A 25,159-nucleotide genomic window follows, 5' to 3' on the forward strand; every position below is an offset into this window, starting at 1 on the left:
ACACTCCACGGTAACTACCCTGCTAAAAGTTTGCAATGAAATCCAGTGTGGAATTGAACTGGGACAACTTACTGGTGCAATATTCCTAGATTTTGCAAAGGCCTTTGATTTTGCAAAGAATCATGTTATCTTGCTTAACAAACTACAGAGCTCTGGCATAGGGAAGCATGCTTTAAACTGGTTTCATTCCTACCTATCAGGTAGATCCCAACATGTGTTCATCTCAGACACAGGGCAGACGCAGTTCGCAGGTCCTAACACTACTAGATAAAATACTAATATACCTCTAATAGGATTAAAATTCTCATTTACCTCTATTAGGAGGGAGAAAGAACAACATTGGATCTATATCTAGTAGAATGAAAAAGACTATATAAGTATTTTACTGTGTATTTTTGTCATGTTGGATGTAGCATTGGGCTTCTCTGTTGCTTGTTGTATAAATTTGCCACGCTCAATAGCACTCCTTTTTGACACTTATATACATATAAATATTTTGTGGGGGCTCAGGGGTCCCTAAAATGAGATTGCTGGGGTTCTGTGTGTTGTTTGCTACTATTTAATAGATTGCAAGCTCGTTGGGTCAATATTCCCCATATCATTTGTATAAATGTGAGCATATTTGATAATATTTTGTATGTTACCGTCTTAAATTGTAATGCCCAACACCAAATGTTGACACCTTATAAATAGAAGACAATTTATTCCCGCCCCTCACTCCTACCAAGAGCCCAAGGTTGTATGTGCTCCAAAACATGTGCACAGTCCACAGTATGTGACACCACTGCTCAGGTTCACTACATAATGCCAGCAAGAGTCCACTGCTGTTTATCCGTGCACTGGTGTAGTGCAAACAGTGCCCAAATGAGTACGGTCTTGACGCAAAAAGCTTGCTAACATCCTCTCTGCAAGGGGAGGTTATCGGTCCATGGCATACTATGACATGCAGGCATACCATGACCTCCAACCATCTCAGACTGCCTCACCCCGTGGTGAGACAACCAAGTGCTCTGTTTACACCTGTGCTTCATGTAAGATGCATTCAAAACGCTCTCCACCAAGAGGCCACCCAAACAAATACTGTACGGTGCAGTCCTCCAACCTAGCCCTGAGGCCGAAAGTGCAAATGCCGAGTGCAGGTGCCAAGTGCAGTTAAAAAAAAAAAAAAAGCTTTAAAGATCCATATCACAAGTGCTTTGTGCATAAGATGCCAAACATGTGCAACCAGAAGGGAGGTGCCACAGCTGTCACAGGTAAGGTGCAAAGTTTTAAAGGCTCGACCAACCAGGGTGCCCTGAGCATGTAGAACCTTGGGCTCCAACAGCATTTTGGGCCTTGCCAGAGGAGCAAGTGCATGCAGAGTAAGGCTGCGCTTATAGTGCAAGCGATGGCGACAGTGACGTCGCGTCAAAACAAATGCATTGCTGCCGTCGCGTGCGCTTATAGTAAGCTTGACGCGACGGCTTGGTTGCGATCGCTGGAAGTCATCTCAATTTGATTTTTTCAGCGACCGCAGCCTGACGTCACCATCGCCGGCACTATAAGCGCAGCCTTATTCACGCTTACAGTTACTACCCTTGATCTTAGCCAAAAAGGCGACAACACGATATTCTGTCTGGACAAAATGTTAGAGTGGATGAGTAACAGACAATTTATGGTTAGGGAGGGTTAAAAAAAAAAATTATTAAAACTTTCACCCATACAAAGCACAGCAAACATAGAATACCTGTGATCGTATCAGTATGTCTTCCATAGGTCCCCAAACCTGCCTCATTCACCCCATTGTCACATGCTATCGAGTGGTTAAGCATCAGACAAGGATTCTGGGTATTATGGTTTACAGAAACAATTTGCCTTTCAGTTAGTTTCATATTCACCAACCATCTAATATCTGATTTTGCATGATTTTTACAAGTTTTTTTTTCTTTTTAATAAGAATACAAATTAACATGTTCGGGTAATTATAAATATAGTATAATATAACAACAACAACAACAAATATATGTATATGAGCACTTACACAAGTCATTATCTGGGTATTGCTGCTTTTAACAGGCCTAAGATGATGAAATAACCATTAAAAGTGGTCGAGAACTATAGTGCTGATCAACGAACTGTCACATGGACACTCCCATTTTAACTTCCATACGATAGTGCCCTAATCAGCACTTTCGCAGTTACATGAACACCACCTTTGAGACTACAGGAAACAAGCAACAGTTAGCTTTTTGCTGCAAGTTCGAGTAAAGAGCAGAGGTTTCCTCGTGGATCAAAAAATAGAGTTAGAAGAAAAACCACTAGAAAAATAAAACCCGGTTTCTAGCTTCATTTTAAAACTCTGTTTCATGATGGGTAATTTTTTGCACCTTTGGGTAAGACTTTGGGCCTTAAATATTTTTCTATGTAGTCTTTTGCAGGCACATTTAAGGCCTTAGCTCCCTTTGGCAGCTGCAAGTCTGTCGTTCTTGGCACTACAGTACATCGTCACTGAAATCGGATGTTAAATTCTTTCAATCGTGTGCATTATTCTCTCAATGGGATGGATTACAAAACAAGCTTGAGTGGATCAAACAGAAAGCATAATTCTCTGATTAAAGAAGTAATTTCCCCTTTCATAGGAAACAAACCATTCTTTATTTCACCTCTCATGAACCCTAGCTTCTGGGTTACTTAACTGTGAAGTTAACATTTTAAACCTTCACCAGGTGGAACAAAATGGCCACGAAAATCTCACAACCCACTGCAGCTTCCTATTGGATGGTCATTTAAATTCCCTGGTGTAACCAGAAAGCAACCCTGGTAACTTGACCTGTATGTATCTCGTGAACTTGGGGTTTAAAGAAACAATCCACGATGTGCGATATTTTTGGTGTATTCTCTCTACGCTCTGTGGTCCCTGTAGCGTTGGACACAAAATGGCTGCAGGGTCAGGGCTCGCTCGGACGGCCAGTAGGAAGACGGATATTGGTGACTCAGTGTGTAATTTTTATTTTTTGTAGTTTTCTCAAAAAAGCTATATAAAATGAAGGTAAACATGCATTTCTCTTGAACCAGGGGTTCTCAACGTCAGGAGACCACAGACGAGCTTTGGGGGGGATTGCTGCTCTAAGTGATGCATGTCCCTTTCATCTGATATTATAGCAACGCAAGAACTTGTGGTGACAAACAAATACTGTATTAGAGGATATGTTTCAGCTCTTGAAAAGGGCACCTACTTACAGGTTGATTTTGCCACTAGAAGGCATGTCAATTCACTGATTTTCTTTTAGTCTCGCTGATGTGCAGTCATTCGCACTGATTTTCAGCATCAACAGTCTCAGACTTTAAAGGAGTCCCGCTAATAAAAATCAGCACTTTATTACAACTACTGTCTATCGTGTTAAATATATTCAACATACTGAAAAATAGTATTTCTGTTATCACTTTCTGACAGGTCTGTGGTAAATGGATCATTAACTTTTTAAGCTACAAATCACTTGCCCAAGTGAAAGACTCCTCAGTATTGGGCCTACTACGTATGTATTCCCCACCCCTTTACTCTTCCGTTAATTTCCTCAATTAACCACTTTGCTGCTTGAAGGGCCTCCCCAAATAAGGACCTATACTTAACAGGGGGCAAATCTGGATAGGAGTATTAAAACTGTGGCCCCTTTATTGTATGGCTACAGCCCCGCTGACTGCGCTGCACGCCTGTCTGCGAGGCAGGCGGCGTGAGCAGCGGAGTTCCCTGGTCTGCAGTGAGCTGCAGGGGGAAAGGCATGTGGGGTGGCGGGGGGTTGTGATGGGAGCACGGCTGTGATGTCACTCGGCAGGTTCGCCCTCATTGGCTGAACTGCCGGGTGGCGTGGCCTAGCGCTCTGTTGCGACTCCTGATCTCAATTTTCTTGAGAGCAGGAGTTTATCGGCGCAGCGCCCCCCTCACAGCGGGCCTGGCACCATTGTGGGGCAGCTCTTGTCCCTAGAGTGCCCGCTGAGCAGTAGCCAGCGGGGGGACCTGGCCTATGCTGTGAAGCCACTTACAAGTACTGGTGAATTGTTCAGCTCCTTTCAAATGAATGGGACTTAAACCTTCTAAACCAAGCTGTCCACTTTACAGCATACTACAATAAGACAAGGATTATTCAAGAAACTCTTCTACATTCTAAGCAATTTTTATACAGATGGCAGATTCACAGCATATTAAAGGCCTCTGAGTGAAGGATAACAGTTTCCCACTTACCTGATAAGTCACTGCTTTCGATACGTTTTAAATCGGCATCGACCCAGAATAGTTTTCCAAGCTTGTTGTCTATTACGAGCGCAACTGGTCGAATTAGTCCCGTGGTGAAGAGCACTTCCCTCTCGGTCCCATCTAAAGCTGCCCGCTCGATCTTTGGAGACCTATCTTGCATGTTTGTGAAATACAAGTATCTGTAAATGCAGAAACATTATTTAAACCAAACGTGACGTTTACCTTTTCATTCTCATATCTGGTTAATTATAGGGTACTTGTGGTTAATGCAGTTTTGTACATGAAATGGATAATGAACGGTGAAAACCCTGTCCTGTACATACAAGCGATGGCTTCCAAGTAAGGTGAGCGCAGGATTTCACAGTCATATGTAAGTGGATAAAAAAAAAAGTATAATAGTGTAACCAGTTGAAAATGTAAACTCCAAATAGTATCAGATTGTGTCTATCTCACTCACATATTTCCCAATGGTATACACTTTCTCGCTCTGATTTGAGCAGGGGGTTCTCTCCAATGGGATCTCTTCCTATTCAACTCCCAATGCCAGAATACTCCAACAGATCTCAAATAAAGAAAGGCTAGAAATAGTGTAGTATGTCTATAAATTCTTTATACTGCATAAAAAAAATATAAAATGTGCACTCGCATTTGGCACATTAAAAATGTGCATTTGTTTTACATGAATGGGACTCTTGGTTGGTGGCATCTCTCTCGCTAGCTGCAGTCTGCTCTGGTGCCCTCTGTGACCCCACGTCAGTTCCGGTGACTGAGTTAGCTGGACTGGCTTGGCTTTCGGCACAGCTCACTCCGGTTCCCAAATCACAAAGGAATTAGAACTTTATGATTTGGGAACCGGAGTGAGCAGTACTGAAAGCCAAGCCAGTTTGGAGCTTAAGTTGAGAAATGGTTACACAATTATACCTTTTTTTACCCATTTACATCACTGTGAAATTCTGCACTCCCATTACTTGGAAGACCACCAATATCAAAGTATTATTGGAACGGTCCTTAAAGGTTTTTTTTTATTTTATTTTAGCTGATTTACAAATATATTAACCCATTATATATTTGCAATATTGATGGTGTTGGGAGAGCACTTATTAATTTCATAATTTTATTTACATTTATAGTATTACATTGGGTTTTCATGTGTGTATGTATTTGTTCACTTCACAATCAATCTACAATATCACATTAATTTCCTTGTCGGATTTTATTTTGCATTCATTGAACACAACATTGTTAGGAGCGCCCAGTTACACCCGTTTCCAGTTTTCTTCTGTACATATAAGACCTGTGAGGTTGAAAAGCTCTGAACACTGAACACTCATTTTAATAAGAACTCCCATGCTGGCCCCCAAAAACAAATTTACACTTCTCTAGGACCAATAAGGCTACTAGAACTTGAATGATTCTTCATATAAATAAAATTGCCCATATTGAATCTCGTAAATATGACACTGTTTTATTCTGGGTCTTGAAGGAATTGCAGCTACTGTACAAAGGAAAAAAAAGGATCCACACAACACATACATGTACAGTATTCATGTATGATTTATATCAGAGAGGGAGTGAGTGTGATATATATATACGCACACACACACACAAAGGTACACGTATACAATACATAAAATCATCTTCAGACCTCGTCAATTCCCTGGCGGATTAAGGTTTCCCTAGATAGATATATACAAACACGTACATACTGTTTATATAAAACCTCAGTCCCTCTTAGATCTCCTGCTTTCATATTTATGATAACCTTTTTTAATCCCCTTACTGTATTGGCTCTTTCCCAAATCCCCCCTTATATACACACACACACACACACACACATATATACACAAACACTTTCAAAAGATTTACAGCTCAATTTGCATGGCTGACCAGTTTCCGAAACCTTCATATGACTTTGTTGATTGCTTTTACTAAAAAGAGAATGTCTGGAAAAGCAGGTTTTTGAAAACAAAGCTCAAAGGGGGATAATCAGATACAGTGTGTCTGCATTAGCAAGTTTTAGAAGGCCATGCCAAAAGCTTTTTGGATACGAAGGACATAGGACAGCAAAGTAAATTAAAATCAAGGTTTTATTGCTTCAAATCATAACAGCCGTCCGTAACTCCTTAGAAGGCAGTGATTCCTAACAAGGGATTTATGTCAACTGCATGTTCCTCAGACTAACCTACTGTAGGACACTGTTGATGAGATTTTAGTGCAGTGATTCTGAAGCTGTGAGAATCTATATAAATACACACACCAACATATGCCACACACATTTCATAGGCATAGAGGCACTATATATTCTTCTATTCAAACATCTCAGTAAAACTGGAGATTAGAGCGTTCCCTTCACTCTGCTGAGGGCAGTCTTCTCTCTGCTCTATTTGTCTTTACAACACTTGAGTCTACTGTACAACCATTTTTTTATTTTAGGCCAACTACATGTGAACTCTCTTCCTCCTGACCCCTCCCTGCCACACTTTCGCGAATCCTCATTCCTTCCCATTTTAAAGTCCCACTTAAAACCCCCTTAACGAAGCACTTTGTTAATTTAGGCCTTTTCTTCTGCACTTGCTGCTATCGTAATCTGCAAGTCTCCAATTTTTCAATTTAGATTGCAAGCAGGGATGCCCAATTCCTTTTGTATAAGACACTCGTGTAGCTTGGCATATTGTTTTTTACATATTTTTTTAATACAATACACAATTTCTTCAACTTCCATATCTCGTGGGCTGTATTTATTACTCCTGCCTCCAATGCTATAGGAGGAGAGTAGGTATTTGTAGTTGACAAAATCTGCTGAAGAGTGTGATTTCCTCTAGTAAATTCTGCAGTTTGTGAGCACGTTTGGAGGTAGCAGGTGGAGCTTGCGTGCAATGGTTATGCTTTAAGTTGTCAGGGGGGTAACGTGTGGTGGCAGGAGCTGTCTTGTCTAGGGCTGATGAGTGTGTTGTTGTATAGAGAGGTTGCTATGTCTGGGCAGGAAAGTTTGCAGGTGGGAAGTTGTAAATATGTTGAAAATTGGAGGAGGTCTAGAGCATGCAGGTTTCTGTATGTGCGTGTGAAAGTAGGTGTTGGGGAGGGTGAGGAGGGTAGAGTGAGATAAATGTTACGAGGTGATGATCAGAGAGGGAAGGGAGTGTTAGAGGATTTAGAGACATAGCAGAAGCAGGAGAAAACCAGGATCAAGGGAGTGTCCATTGCACTGAGTAGGATAGGTGGCTCAATGGGAGAGACCATAGTAGAAAGTTAGAGATGAGGGTGGGTGGCTGAAGTGGCATTGGGATTGTCTACAGGTATGTTAATGACAGTAGGTATGTCAGAAGAGAGGAAGCCAGGTGGAAAAGTTGTTAAGAAATGGAGATGTAGGTCAAGTGAGGGCAATAAATACACATACAGTGGGTGTGTGTGTGTGTGTGTGTGTGTGTGTGTGTGTGTGTGTGTGTGTGTGTGTGTGTGTGTGTGTGTGTGTGTCTGGCTCTTATTGGTACACCCAATGTATATAGAGCTCTCAATGGATCAAAGATACATGATTTTAGACAAATCATCAAAACCTGAGTATGTCCTGCATAAAATAGAAGAGGGCTATAACTGGCTTCTTGCCAAATTAACAGTGGATGACTCTTCATTGTTAATAGCCAGTTAGAGCTCACTCTGCACATAGTGCTTTGCATCGTCTCTGAGCCAGTGAGCCACAGAGAGACTGTGAGTGTTTACTTATTTTACAGTACTTGTTGTACAAAGTTATATTAAAAGTTACATTTTATTTGAACAATCATTTATTTTGTCAAGCATACTTATTACCAGTAGGTATGCACCATTTATAGAACTTCTGTCTATGTGCGGCACTATGCACATCATATATGCATGTACTGTAAAAACATTTCCTAGGTTGTGTGCACCCACAACAATATATATCCACTTTGGGTTGAGTGAGGTAACTTCACCCGCTTGAAACATATACAATAACAACATAACATATATAGTCCTACTATATAGCACCATGTTCTGGAGTCAGAAGAATGCCAAAGGGAATATATGGCCAAATGTTATGTTCAATTAAAACGAGGTGACTGATTCCCTTTTCAAAATAAATCATGTAAGTAGATTTATTCACATTTTTAATAACTAGCATAACAGATACATTGGATGGTTTTAACAAGAAAAGCTCTTTTGTGAGAATATTGTAGAGCTAGCCCCTGCCACTGACAAAAGTGCACCTCCCCCTGTGTTATTCTTTCTTCTTGAGGAGGATATATGGAGCATTATCAGCCAAGAGTGGAGACCAATAAGTGATCGTTTGTAATACTCAATGTTCCCTTGGGAAAAGAAACATTACATTTTTCACAGGACATTAGGAAGTACAATGCTCACTAGAAGGGTGATTAGATTTTTTTAAAGGAAATCAGTTATATTGGTAAGCAATCAAGGGAATATATTTGAGATAAATAGATTGTGACCTCTTCGGGGCATGGATTCCTTTTCCTAAGTGTCACTTTTATGTCTGAAGCGCTTCTTCCCATTATGTGTTATTTGTATTTGTTATTTATATGATTGTCATGTGTATTACTGCTGTGACGTGCTATGTACATTAATGGCCCTGTATAAATAAAGATATGCATAAATTTTATCTTCTAAATGTTACTGCTCCTTAAACCACAATGTTTTTCGTCAAAAGGATTAAACCAACCACAAAGTGTGAAACGGCATTTGTTTAACACATGGCATACAAACCCATTTCTAGCCCTTCACCAGCTGCAATACACATGGTTTTCATTTTGCCTACTTGTTTATTTGTCTTCGGGGAATTTATTAGCGTCACATATTTACGAAAATAATGTAAATTCCATACTACCTCCCCGGACAAGCGGAGCTGAAGATAATCAGATACATGATACAGAACTAAGAAGTGTTGTTGAGTATGCTCTTTCATGTCTGCCGGCATATACTGTAGGTGGGAATACACGATATTTTTCATACTGAGCAGTCATATTCTATAAAAATACAATGCCAGGCATCCCTAATGTTCACTGGCTAAACTTTGTTTTTTTAAATCATCTGTGGCAGATGAGATGTTAAACTATGTGATTGATATATTTTGGTGACTGAAACGTCGGGTAACCGTGTGTTATGGGTGAAGAAACATCTTTAAGCATTTTTCTTGCGCCCAGTGCCGGTAATAGGATTACCTTGGTTTTCATTTTTTCTACATTACATTTTGTATCGGGCACGGAAACTACCTAATGTGAAACTTATTATACGAGCATGCAACCATTTTCCTGATCTATATACTGTATAGGTGTATGTAACTACTGTACACATACACATGCACCCACCCACAAAAACACATTTTATTGCTTTAAAGCATGGTTTCAATTGGATGAAACTGAACTAATGAATGATAATTTGGAGGACCACCAACACGTACATTTAGAACAAATCAAAATTCATGTTTATACTTGTACCATACCTTGTACCATACCTTTCAAAAGGAGTAGACTTGAATATTGTAAGCCCTTCGGAGCAGGGACTCCTTTTCCTAAATGTAACTTTTATGTCAGAAGAACTTCTTCCCATTATGTGTTATTTGTATTATTTGTTATTTATATGATTGTCACGTGTATTACTACTGTGAAGCTCTATGTACATTAATGGCACTGTATAAATAAATACATACATACAGATCAGCTTTACTGCATGTACCCATAGAAAAGTCAGACTGCAGGGACCTGTCTGACATGACTGGTGAGGGGTTGTGGGAACCAGTTTGACAGCCACTGGTACAGATGCTTGACATGCAAAAGCCATAGTCCCAAAGGTTAACAGGTCTGAAATTTGGAATCAGCACCATTGATTTTAAAGGCAATTTGAGCACTGTGTTACTATACTAAATTACTATAACCGGTTCAGTGCTGGAGGGGCTGTGTACAGCTGCAGCCGCCGGTTTTAGACCATTTGCCATGGAAAATCTGTGGCTATCTCACAGTAATGCTGCGAGGTCTGCCGCACGCCGCGAGATTTCTGCAGCCAGACTGGTAGTCTAAAACCGACGGCTGCATGTGTACATGTTGCAAATGGCACTGGGAGAGTTAATGCAGGCGTTCACTTCAGAAAATTAGGAATTGTTTAAATTTCAACTGATATGGCATTATTTATTTTAGCCTGTTGAGGTGCACTGAATAATCCCCTCACCCTCGCTCTGCATTCACCACGATGGCCCTTGGCTTGTCGTGTTCTCCGCGTAACACTATCCCAATGGCATCTCCGTTAAGCCGGTTGACGTTGATGTTGTTGGTGGCCTCGCAGGTCCAGTACAAGGTGTGGCTGTATATGTCGATGCTCAGATCATGGGGCTGCTTCTCTGGGGTTTGGCTCTGATTTGGGGAGGGCATCACCACAACGGCCTGCAGGACGAAACAAAGAGTAGTCCTTAGAAACACAGACAATTCAAAGACAAGGCTAGAAATGAACGCTTAAAATGGTGGGAGGAGATAACTGGTAGGAGGATAAAGACAACAATCTAAAGTAATCGTATTTAAAGGCTTTTCCCATCCTACATAGAGACTGCGGTTTAACACTATGAAGAGAACAAAACAAAAAATAGAGCTTAAAGGGTCAATCCCTCCTAGGACCCATGTGTACTACTAGCAATGACCTGTTTAAAGGGGTTACATTTGGGTGATTGATGCCTTTTTAACCCAAATCTGACATATAAAAGTATTTTTAAATGATTTGTTTAAGTTAGTTTATAAACACGGTAAGCCGAGACTTGGGAAGGGTTTGATTTCCTCTGGCTGCTCCATTTTGTCTGATGTCGTTGTGTGTGTTCAGTGTTCAATGAGAAAAGCCTCCCACTCGTCCCTTCCCCTTATTGGCTCTCTAATAAGGACAGGGTGTGTGAAAAGGTAAAGAACAACACTCGACTAACACGACACATAAGGAATGCAATGTGTAATACATTTACAGAGAAACAAGTCACAAAATCTGTGCTTCTAGTATGGTTAGATTAGTTTAAGGAAGCCAATTTAATTGTTTAGTTGTTTACAAAAAGTTGCTTTTTGGCTGTCTACTTGAGTTTAAATATTGTACGCTTATATTATTTATTCTCTTGAATTATTTTTCTCATGGTAGAGAGAAATAAATCAACAATATCAGGCCTAATTATGATGTTTATCAAAGTATTATTTTTGTATTTCACCATTTTGACTATATTTTATATATTTTGTACTATACATATCAAATCATAATTAATATTGTTTTTAATTTTAAATTACATTTTGTTAAAACATTTATTAATTAGGCGTTTATTTACTGTAAATATTACGACAATGATAGCATCTTTAGCCTTTCAGTGCCTAGGGCATCCCTTCAATTTTCATGTAATTTGAAAATTAACCCAAATACAGAAGAATTTACAATACATCTGATCACAGACACGCTATTAGAGAGAGTTGGGGTTCCTCACAATGCATTTGATCACAGACGCGCTATTAGAGAGAGTTGGGGTTCCTCACAATGCATCTGATCACAGACGCGCTATTAGAGAGAGTTGGGGTTCCTCACAATGCATTTGATCACAGACGCGCTATTAGAGAGAGTTGGGGTTCCTCACAATGCATCTGATCACAGACGCGCTATTAGAGAGAGTTGGGGTTCCCACAATGCAACTGATCACAGACGCGCTATTAGAGAGAGTTGGGGTTCCTCACAATGCATCTGATCACAGACGCGCTATTAGAGAGAGTTGGGGTTCCTCACAATGCAACTGATCTCAGACGCGCTATTAGAGAGGGTTGAAATCTCGCAATATAATTATAGGATTCTGAACCAAAAAAAGGTTAAAAAACACTGCTTAGGCAGGGTGACATCATAAAGCACATCAGTGACATAAGCAGTAACATCACAAAGCCTCAGATGAGACGTATACAGTTTCTGTGTGGGTCTTCTCTAGTTATTTATAATATTTAATTAATTTTATGTGTGTAGTACAGTATTTGTAAATAAATAAAACATAAAAACTTCTTTCTTTCACCAACTGAGTCCCAGAGGGGCCAGAAACACAGTGCTACTTAATGCTTTGCTTTCTCCTCTTGCACTCAAGAGGTTAAGCAGCCCACTTGTGTCTTATAAAGGACAATACCTTTAAGCTTGAACCTATAACTAGCTTCTCAAATACAGTAAATTGTACGGTTTATATTCTGTTATATTAATTACCAAGATGTTACACAGCCACGTGCTTTGATATTCTTGCACCTCCAATTCCTGCTGCTTAATAGGAGCACAACATAAGGGTCAGTCCCATGTAGGAACAAAGTGATCAAATGACAGTGCTATGTTTCATGGATTAAAGGGTCAGTCCCACATAAGGTCAAAGGGACCTAATGACCTCAACATGCTTATATGTTTAGTGGACCAGTCTCCGCTCCTGCTCAGGAATTACAAATGGTTAGGCGCAGTTCTTGGTCTGTTTATTAAACCACCTTGCTGTTTGTGAGATTTTCTCCACTGTTCTATCAGTGTCTGCTAATTTAAGGTTGCCAGGTGTCCAGTATTGAACCGGACTGTCCTGTATTTGGACACTGTCCAGTAAAAAAGAGAGGTAATACTGGACATGTACAGTATGTGTCCAGTATTACCTCTTTGGACATAGTGACCTGACCGGCTTGGGGGGCCCTGGGATTTTCCCTGTGCAGGGTTGTTGCTAGGGGGCTGGGTAATGCAGCTAATGAGCAGGAGGTGTCAGGAGTCTGGGGGTGAGGCCAAGGAGAGGAGGAAATAGCATGGAGAGGTGAGAGGGGTGTGTGTGTGTGTCTCCAGTGCATTGCACATTTCACCATTGTGTCCAGTATTTTTGGAGAAGACACCTGGAAATCCTATCTGTTCTTAGGGAAGCACCCTGATGTAAATTGTATTGTATTGTATGTCTTTATTTATATAGCGCCATTAATGTACATAGCGCTTCACAGTAGTAATACATGTGGTAATCGAATAAATAACAGATAATATAAAGACATAAACATAACATTAAGGAAGAGGAGTCCCTGCCCCGAGGAGCTTACAATCTAATTGTTAGGTAGGGAGAACGTACAGAGACAGTAGGAGGGAGTTCTGGTAAGTGCGTCTGCAGGGGGCCAAGCTTTATGTATCATGTGTTCAGATAATAAAATAACAATATTGTTTTTTCTTGTGATGGAACTGATTCACAGGACTTGGAAGAAGCAACTTGTTTTTATTTGTGTGTAATTTAGGGTGATACAGAGGAAGAATTGTCATCATAATTTATTTAGAACGCTCCAAAAAGAAGCCGCTCTGATATCACTTTACCCCATACTCTCTTGGGAGATTATACCACCTGAGTCGCCCCCAAAGACGGCAGTCAAAGGCTGTCAGCCATTTGTGCCTTTCCAGCTGCTCTGTACACTCCGAATAACACAGACCTTCTTATGCCCATATACCCTATCTTTCCACTTGCCGTTCCATCTAGATTGCAAGCTCCTTGCGGCAGTGCCCTCCTTACCTACTGTTACAATGAATGTTAATGTTTGTTATTTCACAGTCTTTCATCCGCCAACACGGAATATGTTGGCGCGTTATAAATAAATAATAATACGCAGCACTGTACAATGGGGACAGAAGACGTGACAATAAAATACCAATATTAATTTACAGTATGTAAGGGGGAAGGGGGCCCTGCTCCGGGGAGATTATAATCTGAGAGGAAGGAAAAGTGGAATTAAAGCAGCAGAGAAAAGCATGGGATTGTGAGAAAAGGAAGAACGAGCAGTGAGAACAAGATAATCACAGTATGAAGGTGGAAACAATACGTCCAGAAGATTTTACCAAGTCAAGTATCCGGGCAGATCACCAGGTAACATTTGAATTGAACGATCCCAAAAGAAAATCGATACGGATATGCAAGCCGATTACATAGATAACGCAAGCTTTTCTTTTGCCCGCTACGTGAAAAGGGCCTCAAAAACAGATACAATCAGACTACTACAGTATATTCTTAAATCATTTTGAATGCTTCAGAGGGTATGTACACAATCTTGAATCGTTCAATATGATTGTTTCGGGAACCCTATTTATCTACAAGAAAACTGTCAAATCCATACTTTGGCTATGATGGCATTATGACATTCTAACGAGAACAAATGACAAATGTGAGAACATTAAGTATCTGATAAGAATTAACTACATTTTTTCACAATACACAGATATTTCCACTTTGAGGGTAATTCTTCGCATATCTTTTTATACTATTAAAAAAAATTGCTCATGGAATGTCCCATTAGGGAAAATAAATCTATTTAAGGAAGTATATTACACTGAGAAGTTGGTTTATTTATTGTATGTTGCCTGGGGCTGCCCTGTGAGAAAAGGAAATAAAGAATTGAGGTTATAGCAGACGTCTACAGAATGCACCAGGTCACCTCCTCAACCCCCCAAGTTTATCCCAAGAGATCCATCTGTTCTCTGGCTTATACCCATAAAAGTTGGCGTCTTTTCAACACATATTAATTTCAATTGCAATACTATTCTAATGATGACATGTTCGTTTTTAGAGTGTGTGAAACACCAAGCATGCAAAACTAATAGCTTCAGGACTGGCCAAAATATCTCCGCATGGGAATAGTCTTTGATACTGCCCCATTGGGATATATGGCTACACCTTTAAAGGGTAAGAAAAGTTCAGCATTAGTGAGGGTGCAAGCAATTTACCCCTTAATTGCAAAGCGGTGCAGGCCCATCTAGAAGTGAAGGGGTTAAGGTGAAAAAGCAAATTAAAACAAAAAAAGAGTTCAAACATAAAACTGCAGTATTAATATAGGGACAAAATATCAGATTAGTTGAAAGACTACCAATATTTCCTAAACCGACATGAGAAACGGTGAACTGATAAATACCAACGGGACAGGTACCAGCACTAATATGTTCAAACCCAGCTCACGGCTAAGTTTCTATATACAAATTCAGGGTACGGCTACATTTCTATATACAAACCCAGGGAACGGCTACGTTTCTATATACAAACCCAGGGAACGGCTACATTTCTATATACAAACCCAGGGAACAGCTACATTTCTATATAGAAACCCATGGTACGGCTACATTTCTATACACAAACCCGGGGTACGGCTCCATTTCTATACACAAACCCGGGGTACGGCTACGTTTCTATATACAAACCCGGGGTACGGCTACGTTTCTATACACAAACCCGGGGTACGGCTACGTTTCAATACACAAACCCGGGGTACGGCTACATTTCTATATACAAACCCAGGGTACGGCTACGTTTCTATATACAAACCCAGGGAACAGCTACATTTCTATATAGAAACACAGGGAACGGCTACGTTTCTATACACAAACCCGGGGTACGGCTACGTTTCAATACACAAACCCAGGGAATGGCTACTTTTCTATATACAAACCCAGGGAACGGCTACGTTTCTATATACAAACCCAGGGAACGGCTACGTTTCTATACACAAACCCGGGGTACGGCTACATTTCTATATACAAACCCAGGGAACGGCTACGTTTCAATACACAAACCCAGGGAACGGCTACATTTCTATATACAAACCCAGGGAACGCCTACGTTTCTATATACAAACCCGGGGTACGGCTACGTTTCTATATACAAACCCAGGGTACGTTTACGTTTCTATATACAAACCCAGGGAACGGCTACGTTTCTATATACAAACCCAGGGAACGGCTACGTTTCTATATACAAACCCAGGGTACGGCTACGTTTCTATATACAAACCCAGGGTACGGCTACGTTTCTATATACAAACCCAGGGTACGGCTACATTTCTATACACAAACCATGGGAACGGCTACGTTTCTATATACAAACCCACGTTACGGCTACGTTTCTATACACAAACCCAGGGAACGTTTACGTTTCTATATACAAACCCGGGGTACGGCTACATTTCTATATACAAACCCAGGGAACGGCTACGTTTCTATATACAAACCCACGGTACGGCTACGTTTCTATACACAAACCCAGGGAACGTTTAAGTTTCTATACACAAACCCAGGGAACGTTTACGTTTCTATATACAAACCCAGGGTACGGCTACATTTCTATACACAAACCCGGGGTACGGCTACGTTTCTATATACAAACCCAGGGTACGGCTACATTTCTATATACAAACCCAGGGTACGGCTACGTTTCTATATACAAACCCAGGGTACGGCTACGTTTCTATATACAAACACGGGGAACGGCTACGTTTCTATATACAAACCCAGGGTACGGCTAAGTTTCTATATACAAACCCAGGGAACGGCTACGTTTCTATATACAAACCCAGGGTACGGCTACGTTTCTATATACAAACCCAGGGAACGGCTACATTTCTATATACAAACCCACGGTACGGCTACGTTTCTATATACAAACCCAGGGAACGGCTACATTTCTATATACAAACCCACGGTACGGCTACGTTTCTATATACAAACCCAGGGAACGGCTACGTTTCTATATACAAACCCAGGGAACGGCTACGTTTCTATATACAAACCCACGGTACGGCTACGTTTCTATATACAAACCCAGGGAACGGCTACGTTTCTATATACAAACCCAGGGAACGGCTACGTTTCTATATACAAACACGGGGTACGGCTACATTTCTATATACAAACACGGGGTACGGCTACGTTTCTATATACAAACCCACGGTACGGCTACGTTTCTATATACAAACCCAGGGAACGGCTACGTTTCTATATACAAACCCAGGGTACGGCTACGTTTCTATATACAAACCCAGGGAACGGCTACGTTTCTATATACAAACCCAGGGAACGGCTACGTTTCTATATACAAACCCACGGTACGGCTACGTTTCTATATACAAACCCAGGGAACGGCTACGTTTCTATACACAAACCCAGGGAACGGCTACGTTTCTATATACAAACACGGGGTACGGCTACATTTCTATATACAAACACGGGGTACGGCTAAGTTTCTATATACAAACCCACGGTACGGCTACGTTTCTATACACAAACCCACGGTACGGCTACGTTTCTATATACAAACCCACTGTACGGCTACGTTTCTATATACAAACCCAGGGTACGGCTACGTTTCTATATACAAACCCAGGGAACGGCTACGTTTCTATATACAAACCCAGGGTACGGCTACGTTCCTATATACAAAAACGGGGTACGGCTACGTTTCTATATACAAAAACGGGGTACGGCTACGTTTCTATATACAAACCCAGGGTACGGATACGTTCCTATATACAAACACGGGGTACGGCTACGTTTCTATATACAAACCAAGGGAACGGCTATGTTTCTATATACAAACCCAGGGTACGGCTAAATTTCTATATACAAACCCAGGGTACGGCTACGTTTCTATACACAAACCCGGGGTACGGCTACGTTTCTATATACAAACCCAGGGAACGGCTACGTTTCTATATACAAACCCGGGGTACGGCTACGTTTCTATATACAAACACGGGGTACGGCTACGTTTCTATATACAAACCCGGGGTACGGCTACATTTCTATATACAAACACGGGGTACGGCTACATTTCTATATACAAACCCAGGGAACGGCTACGTTTCTATATACAAACCAGGGTACGGCTACGTTTCTATATACAAACCCAGGGAACGGCTACGTTTCTATATACAAACCCAGGGTACGGCTACGTTTCTATATACAAACCCGGGGTACGGCTACGTTTCTATATACAAACCCAGGGAACGGCTACGTTTCTATATACAAACCCGGGGTACGGCTACGTTTCTATATACAAACCCAGGGTACGGCTACGTTTCTATATACAAACCCGGGGTACGGCTACGTTTCTATATACAAACACGGGGTACGGCAACGTTTCTATATACAAACACGGGGTACGGCTACATTTCTATATACAAACCCGGGGTACGGCTACGTTTCTATACACAAACCCAGGGAACGGCTACGTTTCTATATACAAACCCAGGGTACGGCTACGTTTCTATATACAAACCAGGGTACGGCTACGTTTCTATATACAAACCCAGGGAACGGCTACGTTTCTATATACAAACCAAGGGTACGGCTACATTTCTATATAGAAACCCAGGGTACGGCTACGTTTCTATATACAAACCCAGGGTACGGCTACATTTCTATATACAAACCCAGGGAACGGCTACGTTTCTATATACAAACTCAGGGTACGGCTACGTTTCTATATACAAATCCAGGGAACGGCTACGTTTCTATATACAAACCAAGGGTACAGCTACATTTCTATATAGAAACCCAGGGTACGGCTACATTTCTATATACAAACCCAGGGAACGGCTACGTTTCTATATACAAACTCAGGGTACGGCTACGTTTCTATATACAAACCCAGGGTACGGCTACGTTTCTATATACAAACCCAGGGTACGGCTACGTTTCTATATACAAACCCAGGGTACGGCTACGTTTCTATATACAAACCCAGGGAACAGCTACATTTCTATATAGAAACCCATGGTACGGCTACATTTCTATACACAAACCCGGGGTACGGCTCCATTTCTATACACAAACCCGGGGTACGGCTACGTTTCTATATACAAACCCGGGGTACGGCTACGTTTCTATACACAAACCCGGGGTACGGCTACGTTTCAATACACAAACCCGGGGTACGGCTACATTTCTATATACAAACCCAGGGTACGGCTACGTTTCTATATACAAACCCAGGGAACAGCTACATTTCTATATAGAAACACAGGGAACGGCTACGTTTCTATACACAAACCCGGGGTACGGCTACGTTTCAATACACAAACCCAGGGAATGGCTACTTTTCTATATACAAACCCAGGGAACGGCTACGTTTCTATATACAAACCCAGGGAACGGCTACGTTTCTATACACAAACCCGGGGTACGGCTACATTTCTATATACAAACCCAGGGAACGGCTACGTTTCAATACACAAACCCAGGGAACGGCTACATTTCTATATACAAACCCAGGGAACGCCTACGTTTCTATATACAAACCCGGGGTACGGCTACGTTTCTATATACAAACCCAGGGTACGTTTACGTTTCTATATACAAACCCAGGGAACGGCTACGTTTCTATATACAAACCCAGGGAACGGCTACGTTTCTATATACAAACCCAGGGTACGGCTACGTTTCTATATACAAACCCAGGGTACGGCTACGTTTCTATATACAAACCCAGGGTACGGCTACATTTCTATACACAAACCATGGGAACGGCTACGTTTCTATATACAAACCCACGTTACGGCTACGTTTCTATACACAAACCCAGGGAACGTTTACGTTTCTATATACAAACCCGGGGTACGGCTACATTTCTATATACAAACCCAGGGAACGGCTACGTTTCTATATACAAACCCACGGTACGGCTACGTTTCTATACACAAACCCAGGGAACGTTTAAGTTTCTATACACAAACCCAGGGAACGTTTACGTTTCTATATACAAACCCAGGGTACGGCTACATTTCTATACACAAACCCGGGGTACGGCTACGTTTCTATATACAAACCCAGGGTACGGCTACATTTCTATATACAAACCCAGGGTACGGCTACGTTTCTATATACAAACCCAGGGTACGGCTACGTTTCTATATACAAACACGGGGAACGGCTACGTTTCTATATACAAACCCAGGGTACGGCTAAGTTTCTATATACAAACCCAGGGAACGGCTACGTTTCTATATACAAACCCAGGGTACGGCTACGTTTCTATATACAAACCCAGGGAACGGCTACATTTCTATATACAAACCCACGGTACGGCTACGTTTCTATATACAAACCCAGGGAACGGCTACATTTCTATATACAAACCCACGGTACGGCTACGTTTCTATATACAAACCCAGGGAACGGCTACGTTTCTATATACAAACCCAGGGAACGGCTACGTTTCTATATACAAACCCACGGTACGGCTACGTTTCTATATACAAACCCAGGGAACGGCTACGTTTCTATATACAAACCCAGGGAACGGCTACGTTTCTATATACAAACACGGGGTACGGCTACATTTCTATATACAAACACGGGGTACGGCTACGTTTCTATATACAAACCCACGGTACGGCTACGTTTCTATATACAAACCCAGGGAACGGCTACGTTTCTATATACAAACCCAGGGTACGGCTACGTTTCTATATACAAACCCAGGGAACGGCTACGTTTCTATATACAAACCCAGGGAACGGCTACGTTTCTATATACAAACCCACGGTACGGCTACGTTTCTATATACAAACCCAGGGAACGGCTACGTTTCTATATACAAACCCAGGGAACGGCTACGTTTCTATATACAAACACGGGGTACGGCTACATTTCTATATACAAACACGGGGTACGGCTAAGTTTCTATATACAAACCCACGGTACGGCTACGTTTCTATACACAAACCCACGGTACGGCTACGTTTCTATATACAAACCCACTGTACGGCTACGTTTCTATATACAAACCCAGGGTACGGCTACGTTTCTATATACAAACCCAGGGAACGGCTACGTTTCTATATACAAACCCAGGGTACGGCTACGTTCCTATATACAAAAACGGGGTACGGCTACGTTTCTATATACAAAAACGGGGTACGGCTACGTTTCTATATACAAACCCAGGGTACGGATACGTTCCTATATACAAACACGGGGTACGGCTACGTTTCTATATACAAACCAAGGGAACGGCTATGTTTCTATATACAAACCCAGGGTACGGCTAAATTTCTATATACAAACCCAGGGTACGGCTACGTTTCTATACACAAACCCGGGGTACGGCTACGTTTCTATATACAAACCCAGGGAACGGCTACGTTTCTATATACAAACCCGGGGTACGGCTACGTTTCTATATACAAACACGGGGTACGGCTACGTTTCTATATACAAACCCGGGGTACGGCTACATTTCTATATACAAACACGGGGTACGGCTACATTTCTATATACAAACCCAGGGAACGGCTACGTTTCTATATACAAACCAGGGTACGGCTACGTTTCTATATACAAACCCAGGGAACGGCTACGTTTCTATATACAAACCCAGGGTACGGCTACGTTTCTATATACAAACCCGGGGTACGGCTACGTTTCTATATACAAACCCAGGGAACGGCTACGTTTCTATATACAAACCCGGGGTACGGCTACGTTTCTATATACAAACCCAGGGTACGGCTACGTTTCTATATACAAACCCGGGGTACGGCTACGTTTCTATATACAAACACGGGGTACGGCAACGTTTCTATATACAAACACGGGGTACGGCTACATTTCTATATACAAACCCGGGGTACGGCTACGTTTCTATACACAAACCCAGGGAACGGCTACGTTTCTATATACAAACCCAGGGTACGGCTACGTTTCTATATACAAACCAGGGTACGGCTACGTTTCTATATACAAACCCAGGGAACGGCTACGTTTCTATATACAAACCAAGGGTACGGCTACATTTCTATATAGAAACCCAGGGTACGGCTACGTTTCTATATACAAACCCAGGGTACGGCTACATTTCTATATACAAACCCAGGGAACGGCTACGTTTCTATATACAAACTCAGGGTACGGCTACGTTTCTATATACAAATCCAGGGAACGGCTACGTTTCTATATACAAACCAAGGGTACAGCTACATTTCTATATAGAAACCCAGGGTACGGCTACATTTCTATATACAAACCCAGGGAACGGCTACGTTTCTATATACAAACTCAGGGTACGGCTACGTTTCTATATACAAACCCAGGGTACGGCTACGTTTCTATATACAAACCCAGGGTACGGCTACGTTTCTATATACAAACCCAGGGTACGGCTACGTTTCTATATACAAACTCAGGGTACGGCTACATTTCTATATACAAACCCGGGGTACGGCTACGTTTCTATATACAAACCAAGGGAACGGCTACGTTTCTATATACAAACCCGGGGTACGGCTACGTTTCTATATACAAACCCGGGGTACGGCTACATTTCTATATACAAACACGGGGTACAGCTACGTTTCTATATACAAACCCAGGGTACGGCTACGTTTCTATATACAAACCCGGGGTACGACTACGTTTCTATATACAAACACGGGGTACGGCTACGTTTCTATATACAAACCCAGGGTACGGCTACGTTTCTATATACAAACACGGGGTACGGCTACGTTTCTATATACAAACCCAGGGTACGGCTACGTTTCTATATACAAACCCGGGGTACGACTACGTTTCTATATACAAACACGGGGTACGGCTACGTTTCTATATACAAACCCAGGGTACGGCTACGTTTCTATATACAAACCCGGGGTACGGCTACTTTCTATATACAAACCCAGGGTACGGCTACGTTTCTATATACAAACCCGGGGTACGGCTACGTTTCTATATACAAACCCAGGGTACGGCTACGTTTCTATATACAAACCCAGGGTACGGCTACGTTTCTATATACAAACCCAGGGTACGGCTACGTTTCTATATACAAACCCAGGGTACGGCTACGTTTCTATATACAAACCCAGGGTACGGCTACGTTTCTATATACAAACCCAGGGTACGGCTACGTTTCTATATACAAACCCAGGGTACGGCTACGTTTCTATATACAAACCCAGGGTACGGCTACGTTTCTATATACAAACCCGGGGTACGGCTACGTTTCTATACACAAACCCAGGGAACGTTTACGTTTCTATATACAAACCCAGGGTACAGCTACGTTTCTATATACAAACCCAGGGTACGGCTACGTTTCTATATACAAACCCAGGGTACGGCTACGTTTCTATATACAAACCCAGGGTACGGCTACATTTCTATATACAAACCCGGGGTACGGCTACGTTTCTATATACAAACCCAGGGAACGGCTACGTTTCTATATACAAACCCAGTGTACGGCTACGTTTCTATATACAAACCCGGGGTACGGCTACGTTTCTATATACAAACCCAGGGAACGGCTACATTTCTATATACAAACCCAGGGTACGGCTACATTTCTATATACAAACCCGGGGTACGGCTACGTTTCTATATACAAACCCTGGGTACGGCTACGTTTCTATATACAAACCCAGGGAACGGCTACATTTCTAAATACAAACCCAGGGTACGGCTACATTTCTATATACAAACCCTGGGTACGGCTACGTTTCTATATACAAACCCAGGGAACGGCTACATTTCTAAATACAAACCCAGGGAACGTTTACGTTTCTATATACAAACCCAGGGTACAGCTACGTTTCTATATACAAACCCAGGGAACGGCTACGTTTCTATATACAAACCCAGGGAACGGCTACATTTCTAAATACAAACCCAGGGTACGGCTACATTTCTATATACAAACCCGGGGTACGGCTACGTTTCTATATACAAACCCAGGGAACGGCTACGTTTCTATATACAAACCCAGTGTACGGCTACGTTTCTATATACAAACCCGGGGTACGGCTACGTTTCTATATACAAACCCAGGGAACGGCTACATTTCTATATACAAACCCAGGGTACGGCTACATTTCTATATACAAACCCGGGGTACGGCTACGTTTCTATATACAAACCCTGGGTACGGCTACGTTTCTATATACAAACCCAGGGTACGGCTACGTTTCTATATACAAACCCGGGGTACGGCTACGTTTCTATATACAAACCCAGGGTACGGCTACGTTTCTATATACAAACCCGGGGTACGGCTACGTTTCTATATACAAACCCGGGGTACGGCTACATTTCTATATACAAACACGGGGTACGGCTACGTTTCTATATACAAACCCAGGGAACGGCTACGTTTCTATATACAAACACGGGGTACGGCTACGTTTCTATATACAAACCCGGGGTACGGCTACGTTTCTATATACAAACACGGGGTACGGCTACGTTTCTATATACAAACCCAGGGTACGGCTACGTTTCTATATACAAACCCAGGGTACGTTTACGTTTCTATATACAAACCCAGGGTACAGCTACGTTTCTATATACAAACCCAGGGAACGGCTACGTTTCTATATACAAACCCGGGGTACGGCTACGTTTCTATATACAAACCCGGGGTACGGCTACGTTTCTATATACAAACACGGGGTACGGCTACGTTTCTATATACAAACCCAGGGTACGGCTACGTTTCTATATACAAACCCAGGGTACGTTTACGTTTCTATATACAAACCCAGGGAACGGCTACGTTTCTATATACAAACCCAGGGTACGGCTACGTTTCTATATACAAACCCAGGGTACGGCTACGTTTCTATATACAAACCCAGGGTACGGCTACGTTTCTATATACAAACCCAGGGTACGGCTACGTTTCTATATACAAACCCAGGGTACGGCTACGTTTCTATATACAAACCCAGGGTACGGCTACGTTTCTATATACAAACCCGGGGTACGGCTACGTTTCTATACACAAACCCAGGGAACGTTTACGTTTCTATATACAAACCCAGGGTACAGCTACGTTTCTATATACAAACCCAGGGAACGGCTACGTTTCTATATACAAACCCAGGGTACGGCTACGTTTCTATATACAAACCCAGGGTACGGCTACGTTTCTATATACAAACCCAGGGAACGGCTACGTTTCTATATACAAACCCAGGGAACGGCTACATTTCTATATACAAACCCAGGGTACGGCTACATTTCTATATACAAACCCAGGGTACGGCTACATTTCTATATACAAACCCGGGGTACGGCTACGTTTCTATATACAAACCCAGGGAACGGCTACATTTCTATATACAAACCCAGGGTACGGCTACATTTCTATATACAAACCCGGGGTAC

At 41.9% G+C, this 25,159-nt stretch overlaps 1 protein-coding gene across 2 annotated transcripts in view; it reads right to left on the reverse strand.

Annotated features, from left to right (window-relative positions):
• The window catches only part of LRP5 (LDL receptor related protein 5), a 262,237-nt gene that overhangs the window by 32,411 nt on the left and 204,667 nt on the right, over positions 1 to 25,159 (reverse strand). For both annotated transcript variants that reach the window (XM_075566739.1, XM_075566741.1), the window contains exons 14-15: positions 10,424 to 10,635; positions 4,220 to 4,410 (exon numbers count right to left, since the gene is read on the reverse strand). In XM_075566739.1, the coding sequence (XP_075422854.1) occupies positions 4,220 to 4,410; positions 10,424 to 10,635 (403 nt within the window). The remainder of the gene's footprint in view (positions 1 to 4,219; positions 4,411 to 10,423; positions 10,636 to 25,159) is intronic.

Source organism: Ascaphus truei, chromosome 12 (genome assembly GCF_040206685.1).
Source record: "Ascaphus truei isolate aAscTru1 chromosome 12, aAscTru1.hap1, whole genome shotgun sequence".
Taxonomy (NCBI): domain Eukaryota; kingdom Metazoa; phylum Chordata; class Amphibia; order Anura; family Ascaphidae; genus Ascaphus; species Ascaphus truei.